The sequence below is a fragment of the Hemiscyllium ocellatum genome, chromosome 35 (genome assembly GCF_020745735.1).
Source record: "Hemiscyllium ocellatum isolate sHemOce1 chromosome 35, sHemOce1.pat.X.cur, whole genome shotgun sequence".
NCBI classification, from domain to species: Eukaryota; Metazoa; Chordata; class Chondrichthyes; order Orectolobiformes; family Hemiscylliidae; genus Hemiscyllium; species Hemiscyllium ocellatum.
Window position 1 is genome coordinate 3,371,553 of NC_083435.1, and position 24,486 is coordinate 3,396,038.

The following is a 24,486-nucleotide window of genomic DNA, read 5'->3' on the forward strand; positions in this document are numbered from 1 at the left end:
CCACAGTCAGATTCCCCTCCATTCCCCCCCCACAGTCAGATTCCCCTCCATTCCCCCCTCCCCCCCACAGTCAGATTCCCCTCCATTCCCCCCTTCCCCCCCCACAGTCAGATTCCCCCCAATCTCCCCCCTTCCCCCCCACAGTCAGATTCCCCTCCATTCCCCCCCAATCTCCCCCCCCACAGTCAGATTCCCCTCCATTCCCCCCTTCCCCCCCACAGTCAGATTCCCCTCCATTCCCCCAATCTCCCCCCCCACAGTCAGATTCCCCTCCATTCCCCCCCCACAGTCAGATTCCCCTCCATTCCCCCCTTCCCCCCCACAGTCAGATTCCCCTCCATTCCCCCCCCCACAGTCAGATTCCCCTCCATTCCCCCCCCCACAGTCAGATTCCCCTCCATTCCCCCCCCCACAGTCAGATTCCCCTCCATCCCCCCCACAGTCAGATTCCCCTCCATCCTCCCCCCCCCACAGTCAGATTCCCCTCCATTCTCCCCCCCCCACAGTCAGATTCCCCTCCATTCCCCACCCCACAGTCAGATTCCCCTCCATCCCCCCCCCACAGTCAGATTCCCCTCCATTCCCCCCCCCACAGTCAGATTCCCCTCCATCCCCCCCCAATCTCCCACCTCCCCCCCCCCCCCACCCCAATCGGGCCCCCTTCTATCTCTCTTCTCTCCCCCCCCCCCCCCCCCCCAATCGGATCCCCCTCCATATTCTTCCCCCCCACCCCCCCCAGTCAGATTCTCCTCCATACCCCCCCCAAAGTCAGATCCCCCACCCCAGTTGGATGTCCCCCTCCGTCCCCCCCACTTCCCCACCGTTCCCTTCCTTTCCCTTTATTAATCTCTCTTTTCTTTGCTGCATATTTTTGTCAGTAGCTGCTACTTAACACTTGTTAATTTACTCATATATTCTGGGCTTCTGGGGATGTTTTAGCCCAGGGAGGGGAGCTTTGTGCCCAAGTCCCATTTGTGTCTATGCCCAGTGCGAATGTCTGGAGTTTTGGATTTGTGTCGGGACTTGTGCCCCAAGTAGACATTGGGGTAGAGACGAATAGCAGGAAGGGGACAACCTGGAGAGCCTTCCCGTTAGTTTGTGGCCGCTAACCGAGTTCCTCATTGGGTAGCAGGTGCATGTTAACAGTTCCTTTCACAACCTCTGTTTGGTGGCCGGTCGAATCGTACAGGGTTCCACAGAAAACAGCGAGATGGATGACCAAGTATAGTTTTCCCTTTTTTGACGTTGAGGGGGCTAAATGTTGGTTATGCTGTCCAACATGGCTGTTCATTGAGCAGCTCGCCCAGAGGGTGAGTGTAACCTCACCAAGGCTTCGACCTGCTGCCGGCTTTCAATGGCATCATTGGAGCAAGTGGTCTGATATTCCTTCAGTTGGGACTTGGCATTGAATCGACGTGCAGCCTCGAACACCGGCCTCTGATGCATTCAGTTTGAACATGGAGTCCCTGCGTGTTGCTTCCTGATGTTATTGGTGGGATTAAATGTTGCTTTTACGGAGTTAATAGTTTTGTGAAGGGCTATTTTTAAAACGTGTATAGTTTTTATTGTTACCAAAATCTGCGAAAAGCTGAGGTACAGTGAATAAGATCCCTAGTTGCTAGACCCCCATTCAGTGATGTTTCCAGCAGGGATAGATGCTTGAGCAGAGCTCCTTGTTTCTGGTGAAGGGTGTTCCTGTGAAACATTGGCACCTTCTGTCTTTCAGAAGCTGTTGTACTTGGTCTGCAGCGTTTTGTTACTGATGCAAGTGCTCTCGGTGGTTGCCTTAGCCTTGAGTGTGCTGTAAGGGATGGAGGAGTTCTGTATGTTTAAATTACCCATTCCAGGATGGTTCCGTTTTCTAAATGCTCCTGATTGAGCTACAGTCGTTGTTTCACGTGGATCGGCTGGCAGTGATTGAACAAGTGTATTTTATTTAGTGAAGCCTGAATACGTGGGAACTGGCCGTGGGTTGGCAATTTCCTGCATGTACTTTTGTAGCAGGAAGTGTACAGTATGGGTGTTTGTCCCACAGTGTTTATTGTTTCTGCAGCCTGATCACTACTTGGCTGATGGTCCTGAAATAATAGTTTTGTCATGGTTTACACACCTCTGTATGAGAACAGCTCCCCCACAGATTGTGCAGGAGGCTGGCTCACTTTGGGAATTGGGGTGAAGCTGAGTGAACTGTTAGTCAAATGGTGTATATTTAGTTGCTGTGTGTAATGAAAAACGTGCTGTTGTTGAGGCCTGACTGCCTTTGCACAATGGAAACAAAACCCTGAGAAACTGGATTAATAACGTCCTTTCAGCTCTGTGATCTGCTGGGTTTCAATCCAGCCCCAGACTGATTCGCTGAATCTCTTTTCTCTAGTGGGTACAGATCCACACCACAAGATTGTCCACTATGGGCTCCTCAGAAAGGTACCCAGCCTGGCTGAGACATGGATATGCGACAAATGATCCTGGGGCTAAGCCTTGTTAATTGGACAGATTGGCGGGTGTTCTTGCCCTGCATCTTATCTGGACGCTCAGCATTGATCAGGTACCCAAAGTGCAAATGTGTTCCCTTGTTGTTCCATCAGGGCCATTAGGCTGTCACCACTGTTCTTTTATTTAATTTCACAAAAAAAGAACTGTTTTTCACGGGCTTTATTTGTGTGGAATTCTTTGAATCCCCCCTCTATTGTATCAGTGCATCGAGCTGTGGCAGCAATCTCACCTCAGGGTCGGGGTTTGTGGGTTTGAGGTCAGGGTCTGAAGTTTTGAGTCAACAGGCTAGCCTGTCACTTCCAAGGCTGTGATGGGGGGGGGCAATATTATCTCTCGGCTCAGTTACTTGTTGGAGACAAGTGGTGTTCTGCAAGGCTCCGGGCTGGAACCGCAACTTTTAGCTTTAATACATTTAATGGTCTGGGTGAAGGAACTGAGCATTCTGGCTAAGTGTGCAGACAGTACATAGATGGGTTGAGGGACAGGCAGCATTGAGCAGGTGGGGCAGGCTGCAGACGGATAGGAGAGTGGGCAAAGAAGTGCCAGGTGGAATACAGCATGGGAAAGTGTGAGGTCATGCACTTTGGTTGGAAAAATAGAGGCATGGACTGTTTTCTAAATGGGGAAAAACTTCAGAAATCTGCAGAGAGACTTGAGTCCTCACCCAGAATTCCCTTAAGGCTCACATTGAAGGTTGTGTCAGTATTTAGGACGGCAAGTACAATGGCATTTATTTTGAGAGGACTTGCGTATAGAAGCGGGGGTGTACTTCAGAGGTTCTATAAGCCTCTGGACAGACCACGTTTGGAGTGTTGTGTGTAAGTTTGGGCCCCATACCTCAGGAAGGGTGTACTGGCCCTGGAGCATACTCAGAGGTGGTTCACTAGAATAATCCCAGGAATGAAAAAGCTTAACATCTGAGGAATGTTTGAGGACTCTTGGTTTATGCTCGATGGAGTTTAGAAGGATGAGGTGGGGGGTATCTAATTGAGACACACAGAATAACTGAATGGTTTGGACAGAGTAGATGTCAGGGAGGTGTTTCCATTACAGGGAGACTAGGAGCCAAGGGCACAGCCCGAGACTGAAGGGAAGATCTTTTAGAATGCAGATAATAGGAAACTACTTCAGCCACAGAGTGGGGGTTCGATGCAATTCACTGCCATAGAAGGCTGTGGGAGTGGGTTTAGGAGGAAGTTGGATAGGTTCTTCAGGACCAAGGGTTACAGGGAAGAAGCTGGAGAATGGGGTTGAGAAACCCTAACCACCATGATTGAATGGCGGAGCAGACCGGACGGGCTGAATGGCCTAGTCTCCGCTCCTGTGCCTTATGGTCTTACTGAGGACAGGTCTGCTTGTTGAAACTGTTTTATGGCTTCACATGATACGCAAATGGTTTCTCTCTCTTTTCAAACAACATTTCTCTGCTGTATATCTCTGACTTTTTTAAAACTTTGAGCTGAATCCCCGGGAACTCTCGGCCTTTGCCAGATTTCACTGCGCACAGCCCATCCTCTGCTCCGCCATCACCTTGCGTACCCCACACAGAAGGAAAATGTGACAACTCTCTCTCTTTTCCGAAGGGCAGTTTATCCGGGAGGGGTGTTTGAGCTGTCTAAAATGCAGCTCAAGAAACTCTGGTCATTAATTCAGATAAATGTGAGATGCTGCATTTTGGGAAGGCAAATCTTAGCAGGACTTATACACTTAATGGTAAGGTCCGAGGGAGTGTTGCTGAACAAAGAGAGCTTAGGGTGCAGGTTCATAGCTCCTTGAAAATGGAGTCGCAGGTAGCTAGGATAGTGAAGGTGGTGTTTGGTATGCTTTCCTTTATTGGTCAGAGTATTGAGTACAGGAGTTGGGAGGGTCATGTTGTGGCTGTACAGGACATTGGTTAGGCCACTGTTGGAATATTGTGTGCAATTCTGGTCTCCTTCCTATCAGAAAGATGTTGTGAAACTTGAAAGGGTTCAGAAAAGATTTACAAGGATGTTGCCAGGGTTGGAGGATCTGAGCTACAGGGAGAGGCTGAACAGGCTGGGGCTGTTTTCCCTGGAGCGTCGGAGCTGAGGGGTGACCTTATAGAGGTTTACAAAATTGAGGGGCGTGGATAGGATAAATAGACAAGGTCTTTTCACTGGGATTGGGGTGTCCAGAACTAGAGGGCATAGGTTTAGGGTGAGAGGGGATAGAAGTAAAAGAGACCTAAAGGGGCAACTTTTTCACCCAGTGGGTGGTGTGTGTATGGAATGAGCTGCTGGAGGAAGTGGTGGAGGCTGGTACAATTACAACATTTTAAGAGGCATCTGGATGGGTATATGGATAGGAAGGGTTTGGAGGGATGTGGGCCGGGTGCTGGCAGGTGGGACTAGATTGGGTTGGGCTATCTGGGTCAGCATGGACAGGTTGGGCCGAAGGGTCTGTTATCATGCTGTACACCTCGATGATTATCATCACCAGGCAATGTCCTGCATGCTGCTTCCACTGTGGCACTCGATTCAAGGCAGTGAATAATATCCCTTCGGTGACATTACAGGTTGTTCAGTTGAATGGTTTCTTTTATGCTTTGTTTTTGTTGGATTTTCTGGCCAGTCTTTAAGGTCACCTTAGACCCTGGTTGGCCATGACTCCAAGGCTCGGAGGGAGTTGATGTCCACAACACCATGTGGACAGTGCGGTTTAATGTATGAAAACATTTCTAGGTGCTGAGAAACCTGAGCAAAAACTTAACACGATGGTCAGGAGGCATTTGAACAAATGGTCAGGTTTTCGGGCGGCTCTTGAAGAAGGAATGAGGTTAAGACACAGTCCAATCCCCAGAGGGACAGAAAGCTCTGCATTTAAACCAGGCTGAAGTTGCCAGGCCCCAGGTCCCTTTGGAGTGGGTAGTACAGCTAGAGAAGGTGAGGATGGCGGTGTAGGAACACAGGAGGAGGCCTTCCAAACCCTTAAGAGACAGATCGCAGACGCTGCAATCCAGAGTAGACAACAGGCCCGTCAGCATCAGGAGCACTGAACAAGGGTTCTACCTGAAACATTGATTTCTCCACCTTGTGACGCTGCCTGACTGCCTGTGGTCTCCCAGCCTCCTTTGTTTTCAATCTAACTGTTTATCAACTCCCGGCTTTTCCATTCCTCGCTGAGACTGCGGTTGATCTATGCTCCAACCCTCTCGCGCTGCCATCATTTCTAATTTCATTCTTGAAACTGAAAGAACTGCAGATGCTGGCAATTAGCGGCCAAGGAGATCAGTGGGTCGGGCAGCATCTCGGGAGAGAAAGCAAGGGTTAACGTTCCAGGTCCGGTGACCCTCCTTCAGTTCGGAGGGGGTCCGTGGACCTGAAATGTTAAAACCTTTAATAGCTTCAAGATTTCATGAGTGATTTGCTTACTTTCTAAATACTTGGATCACTGCTCCCGGAAAGCAGAAGTCTAGTTTGTGGTATCTCTGTTCAGAATTTGACCCTGGTTTACCAGAAAAGCCGGACATGAAACTGAAGCATTGATTTCTTAGCCCTCGTTGTGTTTGGAGCGTGTTTTGATTATTTCCTGTAACTTGCTGTTGGTAACCAGCATGCACACAGACCTGGGTGCCTCTCCACTAGTTAGAAGCGACCCTGTTTGACATAGCGAGGAATTTTCACCCTGAAGCCAGTGCTGATTGCCAATGTTAGACCATAAGGAAAAGGAACTGGTTTCGGCTGATCCTGCTGTGCGGTTCATCAGGATCACATCTGATCAGACATTCTCCGCATCAACATTCCCACCCTCCCCATAAGTCCTGATTTCCCAAACTGACAAAGTATCTAACTCTGGTTTCCTCCCATAGTTCATACACGTGCAGGTCAGATGAATTAGCCATGCTAAATTGCCCACCGTGTTGTGGGATGTGGAGGTTAGGGGTAAATGTAGAGTAATGCGGGGATGGGTTTGGGTGGGATCCTCTTCAGTGGGTCAGTGTGGATTTGTAGGGCTGATGCGGCTGTTTTAATGTTGCAGGGATTCTGTGTGGGCGGTGCGGTGGCACAGTGGTTAGCACTGCTGCCTCACAGTGCTGGGGGACCTGGGTTCAATTCCCACCTCAGGCAACTGTCTGTGTGGAGTTTGCACATTCTCCCCATGTCTGCGTGGGTTTCTTCCCACAGTCCCAGAGATGTGCAGCTCAGGCAGATTGGCCGTGCTAACTTACCCCTAGTGTTAGCTGCATTAGTCAAGGGGTAAATGTAGGGCAATGGGTCTGGGTGGGTTGTGCTTCGGAGGGTCGGTGTGGATTTGTTGGGTCGAAGGGCCTGTTTCCACACTAGGGAATCTAACCTACTCTTGTCTAACTGTCTCAGCCTTAAATAAGGAGTTTCAAAGACCCTCAATAATTATAGTAACGTTGATACTTCAGTACCTTCTGCCCCTTCTTAGCTCTGCGGCATTCTGCAAGGTTTCAGCCATTTGTCTTGCTGTTCTTCTAAATGGCGGAGTGTTCAATCCTGTTTGTCAATGTTTGAGTGCAGCACCTTGGGATGTTTCAATGTAAGTTATTATTGGGGACTTCTGGCATTGACCCAAGTGCTCAGGACAGAGACTGTTTATCCTTCATGTTCATAAATCACTCATTACAGTTCCGAAATGTCAGTATTCTGGAATTGTACAGTGTAATTTATAGGGATGTGTCTCGCCTTCCAGGGAGAGATTTCAGTTCATCCCAAAGTGCTTCATAACCAGTGAATGAAATGCAGTGGCCAGTTTGCGTGCACAAGCAGGTAACTTCCTGCTGAGTGTGACCGTTACTAACCAAGTGATCATCGCTCTTGGTGAGGGACATGTTCTGTTGCAGAGAGACTGGGCTTGGACTTAACATCTCCCATCCTGCTGATGTGCCTGTCGGTACACCATTGCCTGAGTACTGCCCCTCCGAAAGAGCCACATTTGCTCATGGCAGAGTGTAAGTGGGACTGTATGACCAGCAGTGAGGAGATTGGTAGTGATATATGTCTGTAGGTGTGATAAATGTGAGAGGTTTCAGCTCTTGCCAGATACAGCTGACTTGTTCCAATTGTTTGTGACCCCACCCCACCCAGTGATGGAGGGCTGTGTTCTAATGCCTCCTGTGGGATGTGGGCATTGCTGGCTGGGCCAGTACATTATTGCTCATCCCTGGTTACCCTTGAGAAGGTGGTCGTGAGCTGCCTTCTTAAATACAGCATTAATCCAAGATTCCCATGGGATTGTAGCAAGGAAATACTCTTCTCCAGAGTCTAAAGTGAAAAGGAGCAATGTCAGGACAGATTTGTTGGTGTGTTCCCACTGGGTACTGTTTGGTCTGTGTGTGACGTCCTTGAATTCCTGTTGGGAAAGGAAGTGGTTGATCTTGTCGGATGGTGCTCTGGGCAGGATGCCAGGGTCATTTGGCAGAGTGCCTCATCACCAGAACTTTGAAACAAGCACCAACTGTGGCTTGGCTGGTGTGAAGGGATCCTCTCCTCAGATCTGTCATGCAGTAAAGTCTGGTTCTGCGCAGTCCAAGACCTGCTGGTGTTGGGGTGGGTGCAGACCTGGGTGTTCCACCGTCTGGGACTGTGTGCCAAGGGTATGGTGGTTTTACACAATAGCTCAGGGCAGGTTCGACAAAGATGCACCAGGGAAGCAATCCCCCTCCCGTAGCGCCCCGGAACGATGTAGACCGGGTAAAACTCCTTGGTCTTTGTGTGTTTGACCTGAAGTGCCTTGTCTGTGCAAGTGAATTGACGATTGTTGACTGTTTCTCTTCTCTGTTCCCCCACCGCCCACTCCCTGCAGTTTGTGGAGTTCTGTGGAACTTTAACGGAAGAGAACCCGGAAGTGATCAATTTCCTACAGAGGAAGTACAGCAAGGCCTTCCCAGACTATCTGGCCTCCACGGAGTTCCGCAACGTGCTGGGCCGTTGTCTCACTCGGGTTCAGGGCAAGAAAAGCAAAGTGTTTGTTTACATCAATGAGCTCTGTACGGCTCTGAAAGCCAACTCTCAAAAAACCAAACAGGCCTTGGCCAGCAGGGAGAACTCCAAGAAAGCAGAGGCTGAGCCAGGCAGTCCGTCAGCCCAGGGTGGGAAAGAGCCAGGCGTGTGTCCGGCTCCGAGTAATGACCAGTCAGCAGATCCAGCCTCCATGTCGGTCTCTCAGTCTGAGCCAGCCACGAAGAAGCGGACAGGCAGTGGATCCCGCCGTCAGATCCGCTACTTGGAGAACCTCCTGAAGGTCTACGCTGACGAGATCAAGCGCCTGCAGGAGAAGGAGCTGGACCTGAAGGAGCTGGAGGACGAGGACTCCTCGTACATCCAGGAGCACCGGCTGAAGAAGAAGATGGTGAAGATCTTTGAGAAGCTGTGTGAGCTGAAGAACTGCTCGAGCCTGACGGGCCGGGTCATTGAGCAGCGCATTGCCTTCACTGGCACCCGGTACCCCGAGATCAACCGCAAGATCGAGAGGTTCATCAACAAGGCCGATCACTTCCCCGATTACCAGGATATCCGCAACATCATTCAGAAAGTCAGCATCAAGCACTCACTGGGCCTCAGGCAGAGGCAGATCCAGAGCATGGCACAGGACGTGTTCAGAGAGGTGGGCAATCGTCTACAGGAGCGGCGCCACCTTGACCTGGTGTACAACTTTGGCAGCCACCTCACCGACGACTATAAACCAGGTGGGTGTGTGGAGGGAGGTGTGTGATCCTGCAGTCTCTCGTGCCCCTTAGTTTGGAGTGGGGGGGGGGGGTAATCGGTGCCAAGTAAAGCGACAATTGCTCCCTGCTCTGACCCACTCCTGCCCAACCTCAGTCCTGGCTCCACAGCCCATTTGCCTGTGCGGAATGATGGAGTGAAATTCCGAGAGCTCTGGAGAGGGATCCTATCGGACTTGAAGCACTAACTCTGTCTCTCTCCCCAGATGCTGCTCGAGCTGTTGAGTTTCTCCAGCGTTGTGTGTTTGTCTCTGTAGCTGGGACATAACGCATTGTGTCTCCCCTTCGGGAGGTTGCACAGGGCAGGGGGGAGGTGTTCCTGAACTGCAGGGAAGTATTAGGATGAAGAGGAGCAGAAATAGGCAATTCATCTTCTTCAGCTTCCTCGGTCACTGAGTGAGGTTTTCTCTGATCGGATTGTGGTTTTACCTTCCCCTTCCTGTCTATCTCCCCAGCCCCTTCCACTCTGGTATTGATGAAAGTTCTGTTGTACGTACATACGGATTAGGGGCGGGAGTCGGTCTTCAAGCCCTCCCCGCCATTTAATAAATTCATGGCTTGCCTAATTTCAACCCCACCCCCACCCCCCGGTCCTGTCTACACTGCTGACCTTCCCCCACCTCCCCCCCCCCCCCACCCTTAACAAAGGTCCATCTACCTCTGCCTTGTGTTCAAAGACTCTGCCTTTTGAAAGCAGTCTTCAGGAAGCAGCCAACTATAAACGGAAATAGATTCTCCCCATGTCTGACTGAGGTGTATTTAAAAAGTGATTCTCTTCTCTATACAGCCCTCACTGAGAATCCCCTCCCTCCCTCTTCCCCACCCACCTTCAGCATTTCCACCCTGCCAAGGCCACAGGCCTAATGTTGGTTAACAGGTGGGCCCTAGTCTATTCGCCAAGTTACCGTCGGTCAGTGCTCTTAGCTTGTGGATATTAAAGCATTTCCCTTCACGTTGCTGATTTGTGTAAATGGCCTGACTGTTGCAAGATTGAAAACTTAGGAAAAAAATCTTTTCAATGCAACTCCTCTTGGCATCTACCTCGATGAGTCCTGCTTCGACTGAATGGGCTCTTATTCCCCAAATGGCTCTTCCGTCCACCCTGCTCAGCCCCTTCTTTGTCGGGCAGCTGCTGGGCGGTATGGTGGGCACAGTGGTTCGCACTGCTGCCTCACAGCGCTAGAGACCAGGGTTCATTTCCCACCTCAGGCGACTCTGTGTGGAGTTTGCACATTCTCCCTGTGTCTGTGTGGGTTTCCTCCCACAGTCCAAAGATGTGCAGGTCAGGTGAATTGGTCATCCTAAATTGTCCGTAGTGTTAGGTGAAGGGGTAAATGTAGGGGAATGGGTCTGGGTGTCTACACTTCAGCGGGTTGGTGTGGACTTGTTGGGTCAAAGGGCCTGTTTCCACACTGTAAGCAATCTAATCTAATCTAATCTTCCTTTAGTGAAGTTGCTTCCACTCTGTGGGGGAGGGTCCGAGGCTCTGCTGAACCCCCGGTGTTGTGAATTGGGTGAAGATGGTGTGGTTGTGTTGGGACCTTGTGTCAGTGTAACTCCGCCTGCTGCCCAGCACCACAATGTAACAAGTGTCTCTGTTTCCCAGGGAAAGACCCAGCCATGGTGGACCCCACCTTGGAGAGACGGCTGCGGTCTAACCGGACGGTGGCTCTCGGGCGCCTGGATGAGGTGGTGAAGAAATACGCCGAGCTGCAGGACATCAGTGAAATCGAGGAGGAGGAGAAGAGAAAGAAAAAGAAACTGCTGCAGTCGGCAGTCACCTCCACCTCCGAAACCACCACAGAGGGAGCTGAGGAGCAACGGGACACGGCCCAAAAGGTGAGCGCGACTAAAGGGCAAGGACCAGAGGAAGATCAGGATGGTTGTGGCTCAGATGATGATCAGGAGGAGGAGGAAGATGAAGAGGAGGAGGACCTGTCGTCAGATCCCGACATCGAGGAAGAACTGTCAAAGATCGAGGAGGTTGTAGCCACTGAGGAGGAACCACATGAAGGTATCAGTGTTCCAATAGACCGTGCTGTAGAGGTGCCTTACACATTACACCAGAAACCAGGGGAGACAACCCTCTCTTTCCCACCCACCCCCCCTCCCCACTCCCTCCCAATCCATTCCAAGCGGCTGCCTAGGAAACCTTGTGATTGAACTGTCATGGCTCACTGTGGAAGGGGACTCTCCAAAGAGTTGCCCTTTTTTTTTTGAAGCAAACTGTTCCTGATCTCCATCTCAAATGGGAAGCCTTTTTAATTTTAAACTCCCCCCACTTACTGTATTCCCCTTCGGATCTTCTGAATTTTAATAAGGTCACATCTCTTCCTTGTCAACTCCCGGGAACACTGGTCCAAACTGTCCCCTCACAGAACCCTTCACCGTAGGTGTCAGCAGAGTGAGCCTTTTCAGAACCTGCTCCCTCCTTAAGGGAGCGATCAGCACTCCCTGCACGTGACCTCTCCAATGTCCTGTACAGTAGTGGCACGAGTTCCTTTCTTTGAGACTTGATTCTCCTCACAAAGGCTGACGTTTTCCTTTGCATGCTAACTTACTGCCCAGACTCTCGGGTCCCTCTGCACCAATCTGCAGCCTCTGTTTCAGGATGTGGAAAACAGGCCAGCATGGGTAAGTTGGGCTGAAGGGCCTGTTTCCATGCTGTAAACCTCTGACTCGACCTGCGTTTATTACTCTTCTTGACAAAGTGGGCAGGTTCATGTGATCCACTACCTGCCGGATTATTACTCATTGACTTGGTCCTTTACCAACACACGGGTCCCTTTGCCTGCTCAGTCTCAGTGACCATGCTGAGCAAGCTGTTCAGGAAGAACGTTGACCAATGGAGCCTAAGCACGATCTTGTAGATGGTAGACTGGCTTTGCCAGGCCAGGTGAGTGAGCTGGCTCCGGAATGTACCCTTCTAACCTGCTCTGGTAACCGCCATCGTTATATGGCTAGTGTCAAAACATGTGGTGCTGGAAAAGCACAGCCAGTCAGGCAGCATCCGAGGAGCAGGAGAGTTGACATTTTGAGCATACCCCATATTCCTGAAGAAGGGCTTAAGGGCCGGGGGGGCGCGGAGAGATAAATGGGTGGGGCAAGGTTGCTGGGAATGTGATTGACAGGTGAAGGTGGAGGCTGATGGTGATAGGTTGGAGCGGATTGGTGGGAAGGAAGATGGGCAGGTAGGGCAGTTCACGAGGGACAGTGCTGAGTTGGAAGGTTGGATCTGGGATAAGGTGGGGGGGGGGGGGGGGGGGGAGTTTGGGGAGGGGGAGATGAGGAAACTGGTGACATTCACATTGATCCCGTGTGGTTGGAGGGTCCCAAGGCAGACTGAGGTTTTTTTTCCCTCCAGATGTTGGGTGGTAGGTGAGTGGAGATGGAGGGGGCCCAGGGCCTGCATGCCCTTGGCCGGGGGGGAGGGGGGGGGGTGGGGGGGGGGGGGGGAGTGGGTTGAAGTTGAAACGTTCCACCACAAGATGAAGTTGGTTATTGCACGTGTCCCAGGAATATTCTCTGGAATGTTCTGTAAGCTTGTCCCAGGAATGTTCTCTGCATCATCCTCAACCGTTTCTGCCACCAACAAATGGACCCCACTACCAGAGGTGTATTTCCCTCCTTGCCCATATCAGTCTTCTGCCTATTTCAGTTCCCCCTCCCACTCTGCCAAAAGCATGCAAGTCCTCAGCCTCCTCCGCCTCCAGAGTCTAGCCACCCGATGCCTGGAGGAAGAACTCCTCATCTTTCACCTTGCGACCCACCAACCAAACCTGGTCAATGTTGATTTCAGCAGTTTGCTGATCTCTCCTTCCCCCAAGCTCATCCCAGGTCCAACCCTCCAACTTGGCAACGCCCTCTTGACCTGTCCATTGTCTTTCTGATCTGTCTGCGCCACCATCCCCTCAGCCCTCTCACCATCACCCTCCACCTTCATCTCCCTATCTCATTCCCATCTACCATTGGGAAAGCAACTGCAAAGCTCCACCTGGTCCCAACTTGTGACTCCGAGGTTGGACTCAGTCAGTATCCCAGTGAAAGATGACTGATGTCAACAAGGGTCGTCTGTGTGTCAAGAGAGACTTTCCTCTGTGTGTCTCTCTCCCCCCCCTCTCTCTCCCCTCCCTCTCTGCTCCTGCAAACATGTTCCCTGATGTAGCACCACCTGACTGTGGGACCCAATCTCATAATGAGGAGGCAACTCCTGTTTGAACTGAAGGTATGACTGACGTTAAATGCACACTTGATAATAAATTATTAAAGGTTAAATCTTTTGGCAGATGTAACCGAGAGAGAGAGGGAGGTGGCTCCCCCCCCCTCCCCGCCCGAAGTATTGGATATAATGCCTCCCCGCCCGAAGTATTGGATATAATGCCTCCAGCTTCCTGATGGCCTGTTGGAGATTTCTCTGACTGGGACGGGTAGTTGAAATTGGTTCCTCCCTTTCCTCGGGAGAATACTTAGATCATTTCAATTGTGTTCCAGATGAGAAAGCAGAAGGCAGTGATGCTGAGGAGGAGGAGGGAGAGGAGGAGGACCAGGGCTCTGTTGAATCGGCCCAGTCTTCGGAAGACGAGGACAGTGAAGAGGATGCAGAGTCTGCAGAAGGACCCCGTGTGGATGAAGGGGTGGGATTGGAGCCTGTGGAGGCCGAGGCTAGCTCCAAGACTGAGCTCAGCTCCACATGCCCGACTGCCAAGTCTGAGTGCGCTGCCGAGAGTGGGAGCCCCACGCGAGAGGACGTCAGCAGTGATGGTGTCCCTATGGAGGACGGAGTGGGCTCGAGTGTTGGGGGTGAAGCTGCTACACTTGCCGTCGCTCTGGGGGACGGGGCGGTGGAGGAAGGGGTCGGCTCCAGCAGCGAGAACGGGACTGCCTTGGCTGCGGGGGAAGAGTTGGCGTCTGCCGTCGCTGAGACGGAGTGCCAGGCTGATGCACAAGGCAGTCCTGCGTGCCCACCTGAGGAAGGAGGCGGGAGCTCCGAGGCAAGTCCCGTGCCCGCTGATTGGGAGGCAGCAGAGCCTGACCTTGGAGGCCAAGCCCAACAGCATCCAAAGAGGAAACGCGCTGACTCCAGTGGGCAGAAACTGGAAGTGGCCGTTGTCAAACGGAGCCCCGAACCCAGCCCCTGGGTGGCTGAGCAAACCGTAACAAACAATGTGCCTGCACACGGCGAGGGCAGTGCAGAGGCTTCTCCGTGTTATGAGCCGAAACCTTCGACCCTGGAGGTTGAGACCACCCTGGATGGTAGGCCTCCTGTCACAAAAGGGAAGTTGGACGTTCTGGGAAGGGATGAGCATGGTCCAGACGTCTGTTTAACTGCACTCAATGGACAAAAGCAAGAGTCTGTCGATCTAGACACCTCACCAGTTGCAAAAAGAATGAAGCGAGCCCCGGACGTGGAGACGCAGTAAGTAGAAAGAGGTTGCGTTTCTTTTGGATAGTCACATTCCTTGTTCCCGTTCTCTCCCCTCTGTCGTTTTGAGAAGCAACTCAGTGGGTAAGAGAGGTTACTGTTGTTGTTGCTGCCTGAAAGGGCTTCTGCTGAGTGAGCCGTTGTAATCAGTTTGCCTGCCCTGCTGCAGGCTGACGAAGCTCAGTCATTGGTTGTATTGGCCTCCCAGTTGACAAACCACTGGATCCCGTCCATTACAATGGGCTGTCACTGTCCTGGGAACTGGCAAACCCCATGGCGCGACCTGTCTCAAGCTGCATGAGGGATGTGGTTCCCATGGATCACTTTCAGGCATTCTGAATAGAACTGTGCCTGATGAAAGGGATGGAGGGTGCACCTGGGTGATGGGAAGGACAGGGCTAGTTGTTCTCAGCAAGTAGTTGGGATGGAGTCGTTGGACAACGCTATCGGTAAAGAGTAGGTACGGAAATCCACCAACTTGACATGGATCTGCCCAGCATGCAGCTCCAGAGCTGCAGCAATGTGGTTGACTCTCATCTGCCTTCCTGAAGTAGCTGAGCAAACCATTCAGTTGTACCAATGGTTACAATGTCTCCACAAAGAAATGAAACCAGTCAGACCGTGCAGTTCTGCTGACCCTGCAGAGTCCTCCCCACTCATATCTGGGGGCTAGTGCCAAAGTTGGGAGAGTTATCTCAAACTGGTCAAGCAACAGCCTGACTTGAGTCCTACTCGAGTAGTGATACCTTACAGACAATGTCCCAGACACCACCATCACCATCCCTGGATATATCCTGTCCCATTGGCAGGGCAGACCCAGCAGACGGGGCGGCGCAGTGGGATACAGTTGGGAGAGAGTTGTCCTTGGGAGACCCCAACGTTGACTCTGCTCCCCCCCCATGATTAAGCATGGGCCAGGAACCTCCCTGCTGATTACCATGCACAGTCCTCCCTCAGCTGATGGATCGGTGGTACTCCATGTTGAACAACACTGAGGGTAGTGAGGGTACAGAATGTCCCCGCTGTCCACCACCAAGAGTGGCTCAGCAGCAGTCCTACTGAGTGAGCTGGTCAGGTCCGAAAGGACACAGCTGCTAGACTGGGTCTGCGGCAGGTGGGGAGGGAAACCCCATACCTGACCACCTCACTCCTGATCCCTCAGCTGCAGATCCATCTGTCCATGACTGTCGGAATGAGGGACCACCACCCAGTCCTTGTGGAGTCCACATCCTGCCTTCACGGTTGGGGATAACCTCCATCGTGTTGTATGGTACTTAGTACAGTGCGAAAGGGACAGGCTTCCAACAGATCCAGCAACTCCAGACTGGGCATCTGTGAGAGCTTATGGGCCATCAGCATGTGCAGATAGTTAAAGTGGAGATTTGGGGTGGCCCAGGGAATCCCACGTGGACTCAGACCTGTAAAGCCTCTCTCTTGGTTCGTCCTGGAGATTATACTCTTTGGAAGTCCGAAATAAAAACCTCTTACAGGCTGTTGAGTTTAATTTTAGTCATCCCCTTTTGTTCACCAAGTGCGTCACAGTTACAACATAACACTGATACCTATAAGCTAACTCTGTTCAAATAACCTAGGAGAGTGGGGTACCAGCCCTTCACCTGCCCCAGCAGGCTCCTCCCATCTACTGCTACAAAGTGGCTTCCTTTATACAAAAGTTCACAAAAACCTCACGTTCTTAGTTAGGCAGATGACAGTGAAAGACCATAATTCATAAGGAAGCAAAGTGAATTGATAGGGGTGTGTGTGTGTGTGTGTGTGTGTGTGTTACTCCTGCAGGCCTTGGGCTCTCCAACAGCTGGGAAAAACATACCCAGCTGAGTTAGATGCCTTCTAGTGAGAGAAACTCCTATCATAAAGAGGTACCAGTTTGAGCCAATTGGAGAGTCCCTAAGGTAACCGTGTGCAGCTCTCATGTCAGATACAATGGCTTCTTAGCAAGGAGGGCAAACGTTTGACCATAAAATGGCTTCCTGACAGTGTGTCAGAATCTCTTCAATGTTCGGTTTAGAATAATTTTAAGCTGGGAGCAGACTCCTTTTTATCTTAAGCACAGAATCATTCTGTAATGGAGGCTGAAATGTTACTGCGAGGTTGTATTTAAAATGATTAATTAGTCTCGAATTAACATGTCGCCTTTTCAAGTTTGTGAAGCAAATTGAAATTAGACCTAAGATCTGACTAGCTAGAGTTGTCTGGGGCAGACATGGTCTGTTTAAAAAAAACAGCAAGTAAGTTAAAGCTTTATCAATATAACCTTTCAGAGTTTGCATTTCATAACCAGTAATGGATACTCAAAATCATAAAGTCCCAAAATGCAATTAAATTCAGTCCATAGCAGCTAAGCACTAAGAGTTAATTTTCTACTGGCTTCAGCAGCCTCAGCACTAAAATGGCCGTTCTCACACTCTCTAATATCCTTTCGCACTTTCAAGTCAGCAAAGATTTTCTGTCTGCCCCGCTTGCAAGGGGCAATAAGAATCCAATATAATTGGCAGTATCTGACTGTTAATTACAAAGCTTTAGATAGTACTCAGTTTCGTTTCAGGGTAAGAATCGAACACTGTCATTACTTTCAGAAGGGAACGGCTGTGAATGTTATCACGAGGTATCCTGATCTCTCCGATTCACCGATGCTAAGGCATATGTTCTTCATTGTCTTACAGCATCCTGTTATCACTTGGTGAGCCCAGATGTCCCTGTCATCATCATCATTCCTTAGGATCCTCCCTTTTTTGTTTCTGAGCCTTCCTGCCTGTTTGTTTTCGAATGCAGTTCTTTAATTCAGCATTACATTTTAGTCTCAATGTTTCCAGACCAGTTTTAAGGCTACAGTTTCTCGGTTGTACTCCACAGTCTGTAACCTCCTGGCCCGCCATTTCCCCGCTCGATCATTGCCCTCAAGGGGGGAGTAGAGGAGGGTATGCCAGGAGCAGTACCAGGGATACCTGAGGGTGACTGGTCAGCCTGGTGAAGCTACCAACCAGGACGACCTGCATGGCCAGCAGAATAGGCTGCGAGTGATCGACAGGCCTTTGAGAAGATTTATAGCTCCGGTTGAGGTTTTCTCACTGTGCTGGGAGGTTCATTTCCAGAAGCCTTGTCACCCTGCTCGGTGACATCGTCAGTGAGCCTCTGGGTGAAGCATGGTGGTATGTTTCCCTGGGTTAGTGATGTCACTTCCTGTGTCGAGATGGGAGTGGTGCTGGAAAAGCACAGCAGGCCAGGCAGCCTCCAAGGAGCAGGCAAAAGCCCGTCAGGAATAAAGGCAGGGAGCTTCCAGGGTGGAGAGAGAAATGGGAAGGGCTGGGGCTGGGGAGAAGGTAGCCAAGAATACAGTAGGTGGGGATGGAGGTGATAGGTCAGAGAGGAGGGTAGAGTGGATAGGTGGGAAGGGAGATAGGCAGGTAGGACAGGTCATAGGGACAGTGCTGAGCTGGAAGGTTGGAGCTGGGGTGAGGTGGGGGAAGGGGAAATGAGGAAACTGGTGAAGTCCACATTGATGCCCTGGGGTTGAAGTGTTCCGAGGCGGAAGATGAGGCGTTCTTCCTCCAGGCGTCGGGTGGTGAGGGATTGGCGGTGAAGGAGGCCCAGGACCTTCATGCTCTCGGCAGAGTGGGAGGGGGAGTTGAAATGTTGGGCCACAGGGCGGTGTGGTTGATTGGTGTGGGTGTCCCAGAGATGTTCCCTAAAGCACTCTGCTAGGAGGCGCCCAGTCTCCCCAGTGTAGAGGAGACCGCATCGGGAGCAACGGATACAATAAATGATGCTCATCTGCACATCCACCAATGTCATTTACTGTATTTATTGCTCCCGATGCGGTCTCCTTCACATGTTGTCCCAGTATCTGTATGTGAGGATGCGAGTGAGAGAGGGTCATGTCATTTTGTGGCTGTTTGGTGTTCATGTATCCTGGTGGCTAGCTTTCTGCCTGTGTGTCCAGTGTAGGGTTATAATTCTTGCAGGGTATTTTGTAAATGACATTAGTTTTGTTTGTCTGTATAGAGTCTGTCAAGTTCACGAGCTGCAGTTTTAGTGTGTTGGTGGGTTTGTGGGCTACCATGGTGCTAACAGAGCTAAGCGATCCCTCAATCAACCGATCAGCTCTTCCTTCTGTAGCCCTGCCACATCCAGTCGTGAATGGTGGTGGAGAATGAAATCGGCGGTTCCACAAATCTCCCCATCCTCAATGTTGGCAAAGCCCAATACATCAGGGCCAAAGGTAAGGCTGAAGCTTTCGCAGTGCTCCTGGGCGTCACCGATATCAGTCTCCCGGTTGGAAGCACTGGATACTACAAAGGCTATGGGCCCTGACAACATTCCAGCAATAGTACTGAAGACTTGTACTCCAGGACTGCTGCGCCCCCAGCCAAGCTGTTGCTGTACAATGTGGAAAATTGCCAGATACATCCTATACATCAATCCAGCCCAGTCAGTTACTGCCCCATCAGTCTGCTCCTGACCATAGGGAAGTGATGGAAGGGGTTATCAACTGTGCCTTCAAGCAGCACCTGCTGAGTTCCCCCAGGGTCACTCAGCTCCTGATCTCATTCCAGCCTTGGGTCAAACATGGACGAAAGAGTTGAATTCCAGAGGGGAGGGGAGGGGAGAGTGACAGCCTTTGACATCAAGGCTACATTCAACTGTGTAATTACCCTTGAGAAGGTGAGGGTGAGCTGCATTTCCTGCCCCTGTCCCTAGTTGCCCCCCTTGAGAAGTTGGGGGTGAGCTGCCTTCTTGAACCGCTGCAGTCCATGTGCTGTGGGTAGACCCACAATGTCCCTTAGGGAGGGAATTCCAGGATTGGGACCCAGCCACACTGAAGGAACGGCCGATATATTTCCAAGTCGGGATGGGGAGGGGCTCGGAGGGGAAGTTGCAGGGAGTGGGGTTCCCATGGATCTGCTGCCCCTTGTCCTTCTGGATGGAAGTGGTCCTGGGTTTGGAAGGTGCTGCCTGAGGATCTTTGGTGAGTTTCTGCAGGGAATCTTGTAGATGGTGCACACTGCTGTTACTGAGCGTCGGGGGGTGGAGGGAGGGGATGTTTGGGGGGTTTCTGCAGGGTATCTTGTAGATGGTACACACTGCTGTTACCGAGTGTCGGAGGGTGGAGGGAGGGGATGTTTGGGGAGTTTCTGCAGGGTATCTTGTAGATGGTACACACTGCTGTTACTGAGCGTCGGGGGGTGGAGGGAGGGGATGTTATTTTGAGAAGGACAGTAGAGTTCTCCCGACCCAGAGTCCAGGCTGATATTTATCTCTCGGGTGGGACTTGATGGGTTGTTGAAGGGCTGCTGTTTGTGGGAACTTGCTGCCTACAGAAATACCCCGATAACAACTCTGTGGTTAGAATGCAGTGGTTCTGAAGTGCCCGTTAGTTGAAGTGTTGTCTGACCAGGATTCTGGCCCAGAGAGATGCCGTAAAACGTTCAGACCGTGCTCCGTGTGGTCTGCTCAAACTGGGGACAGCTGCTGGTCAATTAAACTTTGGTGTTCGCCATCAAGGCTTAGCATAGAGCCTGGGTATGTTGTGGGCTGTCTGTGTCCCCAAGGCACAGGGTAATTGGCATGTGGCTCAGCACTAATGAGCACACATCACCATCACCTCAAGGGCATGTAGGGATGAGAAATAAACACTGTCCGAGACAGCGATACCCATGTCCAGTGAGTGAATAATTCCATCCCCACAGACCTGTCAAGGTGTATCTCCCAGGGCTGCTGTATCACTGTCATTTCTGCTGTGCCTTACTAGTGTCGAATCTCATTTCCTGTTGGTGTAACGGGCCAGGAATGATGTGGGAACAGTGGGTTTGCTGTGATCCACTCTGACCCTCCGTGTGCTGAGGGAGAACACGTTAATAGTTCGGTACCTCTGAAGTCTGTCAGTTCCTGTCGGATATCCTCAAATGACTGCTGGTGGATCTGATCCAAACTCTCCTGGGATGACATCTGATCAGGAATGAGGGGAATCTGGTTAACTCCAGGGCTGTGTGCTGAACGTTTATTGTATGTGTTGTCTGGGGCAGTCTGGTTGAGCAGATGGAGAAAGATGAGCTGATCAGAGGGTTGGTGTGGATTTGTAAGTAGTTAGTCATGTCTGCTTTGTCTAATTGGAGGGTTTGGGTATGTACACAGCAGCTGTCAGAGCCAGAGCTCCAGTTACCACTGTGTTGAGAATCTTTGTCAAGCCGGGAGCTGTGATGGGGCTGTTGTCCCCCTGTCCTTTATGTTCTGACAGTCTGAGTTGAGTGGGTTTTGGAATCTTGCGTTGGAGGTACACCGATCAGGAGCTGTCGGCTTTGACTGTTGCTGCTGAGTGTCTGTGATCCCACTCTGTCCATCCTGCTCTGCCATTCTGGTCAGGGCTTGTCTTTCTCTGACAGATGTTGACTTTTTTCCCTGTAATGGCGGGTGGTCCAGTTTGGAACTTCCACACACAGTCACTCTGTGTTACCTTCACCAGTCCTGCTGTTCCCTGGTCCACTTCATCGTAACAGCAAAGAGGAGGCACTCCTGGAGGCACTGGGGACAGCAAAGGCTGTGGGCCCCGACGATATTCCAACAAGAGTACTGAAGACTTGTGCTCCAGGAATGTCCTGTACGCACCACAGACCAAAGCAAGCCAACCTGACTATTGACCATCTTGTCAATGATACCACATTAACAAACCCAATAGTCTACTCCCTGGCACCAGCCAGCTCCTGGCTGCCTCATTCCAGCATCTGCTCACAGAGGCGTATGTGTGACAGCAGCGAGTCTGAGGAAGGCTGGGATTAGTGAGAATCTAGGAAGACCCGTCTCTGAAAGGAAAGTGGTTGTGGAGGGTCAGTCACTTCAGCCCCAGGGCATCTCGGCAGGACTCCCTCAGGGTAGTGTCCGAGCCCCCCTACCATCTTCATCAATGACCTTCCCTCGGTCAGAAGTGGGGATGTTTGTACAAGTTCCGCACCGTTCAGGACTCCTCTGAAACTGCAGCAATCAGTCTCCAAATGCAGCGAGACCTGGACAGTATCCAGGCTTGGGCTGACAAGTGAAGAGGTCATGTTTGTACCCCACACGTGCCAAGATGTGACCATCTTTGTTTGCCTTTCAGTGGCATTTCACTGCATTCCCCATTCTCAACATCCCTGGGGTTATCCTTAACTGGAATTGGAACTGGAAATACATGCAAATACAGCCACTGCAAGGGCAGATCAGAGGCTGCGAATTCTCTGGCAAGCAAGGCACCTGACTCCTCTCCAAGGCCCAAGTTGGGGTTTTGGATTAAAACCAGGAAATCCTGGTTGGCCAGGCAGCAGCTTTGTCGAGGGAGCAGTGTGTGGTTTCTGGCCAAGCACGTTTTCTCTTCGGCTGACCATTCCTTTCTCACTCTTCTGTCTCTCCAGTAACGTACTTGTTGAAGCGAACAATTTTCAGAGCAGGTTTTTTCAGGTGGTTGTAGATATCTTTCTCAATTTTATAATTCTACCCCCTCCCCCCCCCCCCCCCCCCCCCCCAGTCTCTTCTCTTCTCTTTCCTCCTGCGTGTCTCTTTTTTTTTCCCTCCCTGTCTCCCATACCTCCTGACTTTATGAATGAGCCTACCATGAGGAACCCTATCAAATGCCTTGCTGAAGTCCACATACACCACATCCACTGCTCGACCTTCATCGATCTGTCTCATCACCTCAAAGAACTCAATAAGGTTTCTGCCCCTCAGAACTCTTTCCAAAACCTTGCTGACCACAGACGTAAGACAGACCGCTCTCTAATCACCAGGGATTCACCTATCCCCCTCCTTGAAAAGAGGAACAACATTTGCCTCCTCCTAATCCTCTGGTACGACTCCCATGGAGAGTGAGGAGGCAAATATCCTCACCAGCAGCTTAGCAACCTCCTTTCTCACTTCCCGGAGCAATCTCGGATAAATCTGATCTGACCCTGGGGACTTATCAATCTTCTTGTTTTCCAAAGTTTCCAGCACATCAACTTCATCAATCTTGATCTGGTCAAGCCTGTATCCCAGCTCCTCAAAGTTCTCATTCACAACAAGGTCCCTTTCCATTAGTGAAAACTGAAGCAAAATAACTCATTTAGGGCTTCCCCTGTCTGCTCAAACTCCACACACAAGTTCCTCTGTTATCCCTGATCGATCCTACCTTCTCCCTGATCATTCTCTTATTCCTCATGTATTTAACCTGCGCTATTCCATTTTCATCCATATGTTTATCCACTGACCAATGAAATGCCCTTAAAGTTGGTGTGTCTGCTCCTGTTGCAGGCAGGTGTTCCACACCCTCCCTACTCTGAGTAAAGAAACTACCTCTGACATCTGTCCTATACCTATCACCCCTCAATTTAAAGCTGTCCCCTCATGCTAGCCATCACCAACTGAGGAAAAAGGCTCTCCCTGTCCACCATATCTAACCCTCTGATCATGTATCTCTAAATCCTTTCTCAACCTTCTCTCTAATGAAAACAGCCTCAAGTCCCTCAGCATTCCCTCCAGACCAGGCAACATCCTGGTACACCTCCTCTGAACCCTTTCCAAAGCTTCCACGTCCTTCCTATAATGGTGTGGCTAGAACTGTACGCAATACTGCAAATGTGGCCGCACTAGTGTTTTGTCCACCTACAACATGACCTCATCGTTCCAAAACTCATTCCTTTGACCAGTAAAAGCTAACACACTGTATGCCTTTTGAACAATCCTATCAACCTGGGTGGCAGCTTTCAGGCATCTGTGTACCTGGACACCGAGATCTCTCTGCTCATCTACACTACCAAGAATCTTAACATTTGCCCAGTACTCTGCATTCCTGTTACTCCTTTAAATAAATCACCTCTCACTTTTCTACATTAAATTCCATTTGCCACTCTCAGCCCAGCTCTGCAGCTTATCTGTGTCCCTCTGTAACCTGCAATATCCTTCCACACCATCTACAACTCCACCGACCTTCGTGTCATCCGTAAATTTACTAACCCATCCTTCTGCGTCTTCATCCAGATCATTTTTAAATATGACAAACAGCAGTGGCCCCAAAACAGATCCTGTGGCACACCACAGGTAATTGAGTTCCAGGATGAATATTTCCTGTGAACCACCACCCTCTGTCTTTCAGCTCATCAATTTCTCATCCGTACCGCCAAATCCCCCTCAATCCCATGTCTCTGTATTTTGTGCAATAGCCTACTGTGGGGAACCTTTATCGAATGCCTTACTGAAATCCATATACATCACGTCAACCACTTTACTCTCATCTACCTGTTTGGTCACCATCTCAAAGAACTCAATAAGGCACAACCTACCCTTCACAAAACCGTGCTGACTATCCCTAATCAAATTATTCCTCTAGATGATGATAAATCCTCTCTGTTAAACCTTTCCAACACTTTACCCACAACCAAAGTAAGGCTCACTGGTCTATAATTACCAGGGTTGTCTCTCCTCCCCTTCTTGAACAAGGGAACCACATTTGCTCTCCTCCAGTCTTCTGGCACTATTCCTGTAGACAATGACAACATAAAGATCAAAGCCAAAGACTCAGCAATCTCCTCCCTAACTTCCCGGAGAATCCCAGGATAAATCCCATCTGGCCCAGGGGACTTATCTATTCTCACACTTTCCAAAATTGCTAACACCTTCACCTTGTGAACCTCAATCCCATCTAGTCTAGTCACCTGTATCTCAGTATTCTCTACAACAACATCGCCTTTTTCCCCAGGGTGAATACTGATGAAACAATATTCATTTAGAGCCTCTCCTACCACCTCGGCTCCACGCACACCTTCCCATTACTATCCTTGACTGACCCTAATCTTACTCTTGTCATTCTTTTATTCCTGATATACCTATACAAAGCTTTCGG

At 50.6% G+C, this 24,486-nt stretch overlaps 1 protein-coding gene across 1 annotated transcript in view; it reads left to right on the forward strand.

The window, feature by feature from the left end:
* The window catches only part of daxx (death-domain associated protein), a 36,528-nt gene that overhangs the window by 1,043 nt on the left and 10,999 nt on the right, over positions 1–24,486 (forward strand). Inside the window, exons 2-4 of the mRNA XM_060850795.1 lie at positions 8,284–9,166; positions 10,809–11,216; positions 13,694–14,618. Coding sequence (XP_060706778.1) covers positions 8,284–9,166; positions 10,809–11,216; positions 13,694–14,618 — 2,216 coding nt within the window. The remainder of the gene's footprint in view (positions 1–8,283; positions 9,167–10,808; positions 11,217–13,693; positions 14,619–24,486) is intronic.